This window comes from Fundulus heteroclitus, chromosome 21, assembly GCF_011125445.2.
Source record: "Fundulus heteroclitus isolate FHET01 chromosome 21, MU-UCD_Fhet_4.1, whole genome shotgun sequence".
NCBI classification, from domain to species: domain Eukaryota; kingdom Metazoa; phylum Chordata; class Actinopteri; order Cyprinodontiformes; family Fundulidae; genus Fundulus; species Fundulus heteroclitus.
Window position 1 is genome coordinate 8592610 of NC_046381.1, and position 10034 is coordinate 8602643.

Here is a 10034-nt window from a genome sequence, read left to right on the forward strand (position 1 = left end):
CGTTTGTGCAGGACTGCAGGTCAGGCACCAAACAGCATGTTTTTTTTTTTTTGGAAAACTGAGACTCTGAAAGCTTCACTTCAACATGGCTGCAGGACATGAAGGTGAATTTTTATAGTTCATTTAAATTTCTGATTCCGTTTCATCTGAGTTTGGTTAAGTTTTAGAAATTTTAAGAGGTCTATATATATATATATATGTGGGGAAAGACTACTGCAGATAAATTGATACGTGGCATTGATACGTGGTACCTTGCAAAAGGAAGTAATCCAAACTTTTATTTTACTGGAATTCGAGTCGTCTTAAACGCTTCTGCGTAAATCCAGCTGTTCTGTGGAGGTGTGACCAAAATCATGAGGATGGAGGAACACGGCAGAAAAATTTAAAGCTGGCTTTTGAAGACTCTGGAGGAGCTGCAGAGAATCTCGTCGGGTTAAAACGAGCCGAAACATTTTCGCCTACAGGTGCAAAACTGGTCCTGAACACCTGCTCGCATGAAACAAGGTGATGGTAGCGTCACACTGGAAGTTTGAGCTAAACACGTCCAGATAGAAAGATGGCCTAGTCAAAGTCTAGACTCTAGTCAACAGATGCCCTCAATCCACCGTCTACTACCAAAGACATGCAGCTGGGATTGCAGCCACAGGTTGTCCCAAACTGACTAATCAGAAGGCTTAATTAAAAATAAAATGTTGAATGCCTTCTACTTCATTATGTGTTGGTTCCATCACATCAATAATACATGACATGAAAACATTCATTTGGTTTTAATGCTTTTGCAAGGCACCAATCAAGGCAGACGTCTGGACAGGTTAGCTTTCAGTATTTTAAACACCTAAAATTTTACATTTTAAAACACCTGAAGGTCCTTTTAAAATAAAATAAAAATCCCATCCTGGTAACGCATGAGCTCCGCTGGCCGTCTTGTCCTCTTAATGTCATTTATGCCAAGAAAACCCATAGTTGAGTGTAAATCATTGGGGAGTTCAGCCATTTGATTATCAGAACCAAAATAAACTTTTTTCCCTTGCAATAGTTTATTTTCCCTAAAAAAAAAAAAAAAAGTTTTGACTTTGATACTCTGTAAATGTGTAAAGAGTAATAAAAACTTCTCCCATTAGTTGTGCGGTTTTTAATGTTTTTATTGAGACAAACCTTTATTGCATTACTGTCAAATAAGGCAGAACTGCTCTTTTACACTGAAGGGGGGGGAGAAAAACAAAAAAGTCACTTTTTAAATATCATAAAAATGACCTAAAAGCTGCTGCCTACATGTTGGGATAAAACTGAACATTAAGAAGGAACAGAAAGACTTTGAAGACGACACAATGGAATGCATTCCAGGTGGATCAGCCAATCAGAGTGCAGCCTGAGGTGACGGGGTGAGATGGAGGGAGGGGGGGGAGATAAACCGTGAGGAGATGCAGTACTACGTGTACAAGAGACGAGTCCAGTAGGATGCATAATAGTTTCTGTTGGGTAAGAAGTTTCCTGCTCATCCTGTCAGAAACCTGCAGGTCCATGATGTCAGATATTAACGGGAGGCCCAGAGCTCAAGATCGCCAGCGTTTACTGCTTTTCTATCTTCGCCTTCAAATGCTCCTTGTATCCCAGGATGTTGCTCTTCCACTTTGTGATGGTCTGATTCTCACACACCCAGATTTCTTGAGCCACCTGTAAAGAGAAGAAGCAGATCACACATTGTAGTTTTCACCCCCCCTTCGTTGAAATCAGAGATGCAGCGATCCAATCAGACACCTGGGCTGAACGGATCAACCGATCATCCATACTACTAATTAATGAATGAACCGTAAACATTATAGTTAGAGTGGCTCATGTTACCCTGAGCTACCTCTATAGTTATGCTGCTATAGACTTAGGCTGCTGGAGGACATCAGGGTCTATTTTTCTCACCCTGCTGAGTTCTCCTACTGTTCTCCAATTTGTATTGTTAGTTGTTATTTCAGCTTTTAACTCTTTGTTCCGTCTTTTTTCTCTTCATAGTAGGTACACCTGGTCTGGTGTTCTGTTAGTTGTAATATCACCCGCAATTACCATATAACATAGAAAGTACTCCTAGATCATTGTGTGCTTCTGTGCTTTGTGTCTCTGCTCTGTCTTCTCTAAGCCCCAGTGGGTCGAGGCAGATGAGCGTTCACACTGAGCCTGGTTCTGGTTCTGCTGGAGGTTCTCCTCCCTGTTAAAGGGGAGTTTTCCTCTCCACTGTCGCTTCATGCTTGCTCAGTATGAGGGATTGCTGCAAAGCCACCAACAATGCAGACGACTGTCCACTGTGGCTCTACGCTCTTTCAGGAGGAGTGAATGCTGCTTGGAGAGACTTGATGCAACTTGCTGGGTTTCCATAGAGATGAAACTTTTGACCAATGATTTGATTAAATTTGACTTTATAAAGTGAGTTGAGATGACATTTTGTTAATTGCCGCTATATAAATTAATTTAATTATTAAAAAAAAAAGTGTCTCCGTGTTCTTTAGCATGGTGCTTATTTAAGTTTGTGGTGTTGAATTTACCAACTTTATCACCATCCCTCACTGTTTTAGCGTTGCAGATACGGCACGCTGCAGTCAGACTGGTTGGCGTATCAAGTTCAAAATGTTTCCAAATGGCAAACTTGACTCGGCTCCATGTTTCTCATCACTAGCAGCTTTGTGTGATGACATTACTGCCGTTACACTGAATTAAAGTGACTAGATCTCCATAACTGTATTGCTGTGAATGATATTAATTTAAAAAATAAGAAACGAGTGGATCAGAATGCTGGATCTGCGTCATGCATCCGATAACTGATTCAGCTAATTAGTCAATACAGGATCCGGGTATCGGATCGGTGCATCTCTAGTTGAAAACGGCCATTTTCAGTTGTCACAGAGGACCATACCTGCTGAATTAGCCTGAAGTCGTGACTGACTAGCATCATGCCGCCGTCGAACTCGTTGATTGCTTCTGCCAGCGCGTCGATCGTCTCGATGTCCAGGTGATTGGTGGGCTCGTCCAGGAACAGCATGTGGGGGTTCTGCCAGGCCAGCCAGGCAAAGCACACTCTGCACTTCTGACCGTCTGACAAGTTCCTGATCGGACTGACCTGGAGGGATTAAAATATAAAATAAAAAATTTGCTTTTAGGGACGCAGAAACCTTCCACGCTTTACGAAGATGCGACCGGGACGCGTCTGACCTGCTGTTTTCCCGTCAGGCCGTAGCGGCCGATGATTTTCCTCATCTCCTCCTTTTCTTTGATCTCAGGGAAACACTTCATCATGTACTCCAGAGGAGAGAGGTCCAGCTCCAGCTGCTCCGTCAGGTGCTGCTCAAACAAAGACGGTGGAACCAGTGATTCGACTGCCGTTTAAAAATTAAAAACATGGGAAACAACAAGGCGCTGGGTTGAGGTTTACCTGGTGATATCTGCCGATCTTTACGTGAGAATGTTTGCGAATCATGCCATCGGTAGGGAGGAGCTAAAAAACAAAAAGGACAACAGTTCAAAGCTGAACACCGGGAGCTGCTGCAGGTTTATTTCTGAGTAAATCAGCAGTACTGACCTCTCCCATAAGCAGCTTCAGTAATGTGGACTTCCCAGCGCCATTGGGTCCCACCAAAGCCACCCGGGTGTCCAAGTCGATACCGAACTCCAGGTTTTTATAAATGTGCGGCTGCAGCAGACGGCAGATAAAAGTTAAATGTTTTTTTTTGGGGGGGTGGAGGTGACAAAACAGAAAATGTTGTGCATATCAACCGTACTCACTGTGCTGTCACTGTACTTGAAGCTCACGTTCTGAACCATGATAACAGGAGGAGGAATCTTCCCACAGGGAGGAAAATAAAATGACAGAGTCTGGAGAAGAAGAAGAAGAAGAAAGGATGTTTTATTCTGTACCAGTTAAATAAAGTTCTGCAGTAATAAATATGGCCTTCTATTCTCAGGTGACAAACATTTCTTCTGAACAACTAGACATTACTTCATATAGGATCAGTATATTTATCACAATTCCCATCTAGGCCTGCTAAATCTGGCCGTTTCCTGGGTTTTCTACTGGTCAGGAAAGCGGCGGCGCTCTACCTTGTCATTCACGACTTTCTCAGTCAGGCCTGACGCCACCATCTTCTGCAGCGTCTTCTCTTTGCTCTGCGCTTGCCGCGCCAACTTGGCCGAGCCGTGGCCAAACCTGGCGATGTAGTTCTGGAGAGCAACGAACAAAGAATGAGAACAGTCCTGCGTTTTAAAACACGGTTATTATTCTAGTGGGAAAATTATTCTGACTCATGTTGCTGGTGTTAAAAAAAAAATAAATGAAAAAAAAAGGCTGGGAACGGTGCACAGACATTGATCTAAGGGTAACGGCTCCCAAAAAGTTAAGTAAATGCACCAGGAGAAATGTTATAAAAGTCAGCAGGAAAATCTTCAAACCTCAGAGGTCCTTTTTGGTTTTTAGTTTTAAACCGTTTAATTCACATTGTTCAAATTTGAAAATCTTGCGGAGTAGTCGTCTCAGCTCCTTATAATAACCTAAACGGCTAAGCTTTGCAAAAACAGGACAAAAAACTAATGTCCTAGTCCACTGAAAACTATTTTTGATCAATTAATCCAATATATAAACAATCCAGTTAACTAACAGAGTAGTTTTCATCGTTTTTCCCCCCTCAGCCTGATACAAAAATGCAGATTTAAAAACATCTACAGGCATTTTTAGGAATAGATATAAATGTTGTGTGATTTATGTCCACCAGATGGCGCTAGCTACCTTCCCCCTCCAGTAAACTCATCCAGCAAAGTTTCACACTTTGATTATATTTTATGTGTTTAAAGATGCATTTTATTAATTCTCTTTATTTTATTAATTGCTAAAAGATGAAGTTACATAAACATACCGAGGGTTCAAAATATAAAACATTTATATAGTTTGATAAGTAGTATTCAGGTTGGGAGGAGTTTTGAAAACCTTTTCCTGCTTAAAGTAGAAATAAAATCAGCATGTAAACATCTTTACTGCAGATTTATTAAGTGGGCAAAAGCATTATAAATAATGGTTGTCGTACATCAATAAACCATCTCAGGATCTCTTGCAGACCTTTAAGGTCTTCATCCTGCTGGAAATCATTGCACTGTGGCTCTGTTGAGTTATGAGGCACTTTCTCTGCTGGAAGATAAACCTCCAGGTTCAGTCTCAAGTTTTTTACAGCCTGAAACCAGTTTGCTTCCAGCATTTGTCCATAAAACAAACAAACTGACAGCGTCGCTGCCTCTGCTAAAGACGAGCCTCAGCGACTCACTGTGGAGATGCTGCGATGAGAACTTACATAATCACTCACTGCCCTCATTTAATCCCATTAAAGGGGTAAAAACATACAATTATAAAACGGAAGTGGTGTCAAAACGAAAATAAAAAAAGTTTAAGGGTGTGAATATTTTTGCTGGGGGGAAAAAAAACAACACACAGCTCTGTGCAGTGGAACAGCTAGACCTAAACCAGCTGCTTGCTTACCTTCATGTGTGTTATCTGGTCCTGCTCCCAGTTGAAACGCTTCATCTGGTTCTCTTCCAGCTCCGCTCGGGTCTTCACATACTGGTCATAGTTACCCTGAACAAATATAGATGTGCGTCGCCGCCAGCAGAGAGATATGATTAGTAACAGCCCACCGTGAGTCCATATTTAGCACCGGGGATCATGAACGACTTTGTTCAGCACATCTGTGTGGAGATCCTGAAGGTTCCTAAAGACTTCCTAGTTTGGCTCTGAGCCGGCGGCTCTTACCGTGTAGTACTTGAGCTTTCTCTGGTGCAGGTGGATGATGTTGGTGCACACGCCGTTCAGGAAGTCTTGGGAGTGCGAGATGAGCACGAGGATTCTCTTAAACCTGCCCAGAAGCACATAGTTGGTGGGTGTGCAGGAGGCGCACAGAGGAAACATCTCCGGTGAGGCGTAAACTTACGACTGGAGCTCCTCTTCCAGCCACACACAAGCGTCCAGGTCCAAGTGGTTCGTGGGCTCATCCAGCAACAGCATGAAGGGCTTGATGAACAGAGCTCTGCAGATACGGAACAAGCAGCCAGTTCAGGATGGGCCCCATTTATTAAAGTGTATCTGCCCTATAAAACATGATTTCCCCCACCAGAAATTAACACGGCTCCTAGTTTTTACCTGGCCAGGGCGACGCGCATCCTCCACCCTCCGCTGAAGTCCTTCAGTTTCTTCTGCTGCATGGCAGCGCTGAAACCGAGACCGTGGAGGATCCGAGAGGCTCGCATCTCCGCTTTGTCCGCATCCAGCTCCTCCAGACGCTCGTACAGCTCCATCAGCTTCTCGCACTCGGCTTTGCGGGGAAAGACGGGCGTTAACGTTTCAGTCGTGATCCCGTTACCGTCAGCTTCTTATACAACTCACAGTCTTCGTGGGCAAGTCTCTCTGCCTCCTTCTCCAGCATTATCCTCTGCTCGTCCACTTCCATGACACACTGCAGGGCCGTCTTCTCGCTGGGCGCCATCTCCCGGGTTAAGTGGTAAATATCTATGTGCTCTGGAATGGGGATCTCACGGTGGCCGATGGCTGACAGTAGCATGGATTTTCCTAGCAGAGGGAAGAAATTAGAACAATTGAACAACTTTTCTTATTTAGGGTAAAAGATGAACCCATAAAAAGGGCGGAGACCAAGCTAAAGGGTTACCTGTGCCGTTGAGGCCGATGAGACCATAGCGTCGCCCCGAGTTGAGCTCCAAGCTGGTGTCTGCCAGCAGCTCTTGGCCGTGGAAGGTGAGCGACAGGCTGCTGATGTGGACGTCCGTGCTGTTGGGGTGGGAGGCGAGAACGCCCGTCACGGCCCGAGCCTCCGTCTTCCGCAGCTCAAACTCGTCTAGCTCCTTGGTTAGGCTGGAAACACCTACCAGAGGATAAAGCCTCCTGCTTTAATCCATGACTCCACACAGTTTTAGCCTCTCTGCAGCATAATTCTAAATAACTGGGTTACAGACGACAGGAAAATGCCCCGAAACTTGGAAATAAAAGACCAATTATTCAAATTTTGGGGATTAAAAAAATAAATAAAAAATTAGGATTACTATTAATAGTCTTAAAAATGTTAATAAAAACCATCCACATTTAGAGCCTTCATATTTTAAAGTTAGACATGACTATTCTGGCTACCTTTTAGCATGTGAATCATGTCACTCTAGCTTAGCTCTATGGGGTTAGAAAACTGTCAATATAAATGTATGCTTAGGTGTCTGAATTTGCAAATGTAAGTCAATAAACGTGAATAAATTCAAGATTTGTATTTTTTTCCCTTGTTGTCAACTCCATTGTTTCATCTGACAATACAAGTTTAGAAGTTAATAATACAAGTTGCAACAGTACAAGTTTGAATCACATTTACAAATACAACCTACAAGCCCTGATGAAGCGGTTTTACAATCCTTACCAGTTGGTGGCGGTAACGCATCCGAATGTTTTTCCACCAACCGCCATTAAACAAGAACAAGAGCAGGAAGACGAGGGGTCCGTCTCAGTTCAGGGTCCGCGTCCTTCTAAGGACCAGGTCTATGTGGGCCGTGAAAAAGACCGGGAGAGACCGGCTTGTCTGGCCTCCATCACCCTAACCTTAGCAGCGTGAAGCAGCTGTGAAGCTAAGCAAACCGAGCCTCAAGGTTAATCCCATCATCTCCACCGTAAATTACTTTACACGGTTTTTATTTTCCCCTTCATATTCATTGTGGCCAAAAATCTTATTTAAAAATGTTGCTTTTATCATATTTTATGTTCTAACTCACTAATCAGCCAAATGTTTAATTTGATGTTGAAATATACCACTTAACGAACGTCATTTGATGACAAATACCGTTTGTGTAATTTAATGAAACATTTTCCAACTTAAACACTGTCCCTGTAACTATCTGAGTGAAGCTTAAATCAGTTTATTTATAGAGAATAATAGTAATGAACTAACCAAACACTGACATTAGATATCTGAATTATTTCTAAAAGCGAGCCGGCTGTAGGCCGATAAGGCGAGTTCGGTTGCGGTCAGAGCACTTTTTTTTTCCTTCTTCCTTTAAATCACGAGATATGTCAAACCGAGCAGATATTCCGGTTTAACATAGCCAACTTCTCACCTAAAAACCTTTTAAAAGTTACATTTAAGTCACAGAAAGCGTAATATATTCAACTCGCCTCCACCATTGGTGTTTCCGATTGAAAAGTTCTCTTCAAACCGTAATGAATCATGGGATAGGATTAGCAAATAGGGGGAAACACCAGACCCGTTCTTTTAAATCGGGGAAAGGAAGGACGCATTGGTCGGCCGCATTTAAAGGAGTCTTTGAAGGATTTGTGAATTGGGACAGCCTTCGTAAATCGGCCTACAAATGCGTCCTACGAAGGATGCGGCACCTGAGAAAAACATTGCTTGCATTCTCACACATGAAACATCTGCTGTCATTACTGCCACCTACTGGTGGGGTGTGCAACAGCTTCATCAGGGGTTGTGTTGATTCGTAACCATAAAATTGTGATTCGTACTCGTGAATTTTGGATTTGTACTTGTATTTTTGCAAACTTGTAACTTCTAAACTTATATTCTCACAGATCACACGTATGTAGGAATTGACAAACAGGAACAAATACAAATCTTACACTTAGTCACGTTTATCGACTTACATTTACAAATACAGATGCATACGCTCATATTGACAGTAGTCTTACTCCATATAGTCTCCCTTCAGATAATGAAAACACATGTGATAGCGGTCTTCCTCTCACCATTGCTGTCTTCTCCGTTCTCCTGGTTCTCGTTCTCTTGGATCTCGGGTTGATCGCTGTCCCCGTTTGCTTCGTCAGACTTCTTGGGCCTCTGACGGGCTTTGGCTGCCTCCTTCTTCTTGGCCGCCTTCTTTTTGGCCAGGTCTGACGGCATGGTTGTCCAAGGCTACTCAACAGAAGAACAAAAAATAAAATAAAAAAATAAAGTCGGATAACAGCAATCGATAAAAATTACCAACACCTTAACATTAAAATCTGTTCAGACCATCTGTAGTGTAAAAGGTGTCGGTGCTGAGGTAACTAAACCGGCGTTAGTCATATAAGGTAGCGGCATGAATCAGGGCTGGGATGACTAACAGCTAGCGGAGAACCGGCTTGCCGGTTACCTAGTGCCCCAATAATTAAACGAAAACAAAGCTTAATTTTTTAAATGAATACTTTTTAATAACCAACGTGATCAGCAACATCGTATTTAAGTCTGGAGAAGCGGCGGCAACGACAATGGAGACCCCTTTCTGGTTCTTTCCAACCGCTTCCCTAAGAATCTATGAAGCCCGATTAGCCCGGTTGTTAGCCGCTAACCGTGCTAGCTTTAGCCGTACACTTTGTCCCCGGCGAGCCAAACGGCACGCGTCGTTCAGCGGTGTTGGCCACAACACAAATAAATGTCAAACATTAAAAAGACAACATTAGTTACCAATAAAAAAAAAAACATTTTTTTTTATTTCTAGCGGCTTCCTACGAAGCAAAGCTAGTACCGTTAGCTACACCTGACAGGCCCGCTTGCTAGTTCGACTCAAGGCCTGAATTAAAGATGGCACAGTTATAAAACGGCGAAACGAGTTTAAAAACCAACCCGGTTTCTCCTCACAGTTGCCGGTATCGGTTGGGGTTTCACGGGACAGTTGTTAAACTCAGATCTATCTTATTCACCTGATGTCTCCGTACCTCGTATGTCGGGAGCACACTGATGTCTCGTGTCCACTCTTTGCCGGGTGGATGTAGCCGCTCTCGAAACCGCCAGACGAACCATATATGGTCATGGAGGGCGGCGAAAAGCGAAGGACCCTCCCCTACTCGTGGTACTGCAGTGAAACGTAGCGATGGGAATTCCGGCTCTTTTTTTGAGATCCTTAGCTTTGGATCAGTTCATAAAAAGAGCCGGTTCCTTTGCCTCCCAAACAATTCCTCATGCCTATTAATTCCAAAATAGTATTCAGCATGCACGTGTAGAGTACCAGCATTATTCAAATTTTATTTTAAT

General features: G+C 43.1%; 1 protein-coding gene across 3 annotated transcripts; it reads right to left on the reverse strand.

Moving 5' to 3' along the window:
• Window positions 1–1121: 1121 nt before the first annotated feature.
• LOC118556203 (ATP-binding cassette sub-family F member 2) lies at window positions 1122–9844 on the reverse strand. 3 transcript variants are annotated; one of them, XM_036125040.1, is made up of 15 exons: window positions 9719–9844; window positions 8771–8936; window positions 6684–6896; window positions 6404–6586; window positions 6161–6332; window positions 5952–6047; window positions 5774–5876; window positions 5504–5599; window positions 4081–4200; window positions 3766–3855; window positions 3563–3673; window positions 3416–3478; window positions 3196–3324; window positions 2900–3103; window positions 1122–1674 (listed from the first exon to the last, which is right to left on the reverse strand). In XM_036125040.1, the coding sequence occupies exons 2-15, from the start codon at window positions 8922–8924 to the stop codon at window positions 1570–1572; spliced, it is 1839 nt and encodes a 612-aa protein (XP_035980933.1). In that variant the 5' UTR covers window positions 8925–8936; window positions 9719–9844; the 3' UTR covers window positions 1122–1569. The 3 variants fall into 3 exon arrangements, with proteins under 3 accessions (XP_035980933.1, XP_035980931.1, XP_035980934.1); XM_036125038.1 differs by having other exon boundaries at window positions 9704–9836; XM_036125041.1 differs by having other exon boundaries at window positions 9627–9744.
• Between the last annotated feature and the right edge of the window lie 190 nt (window positions 9845–10034).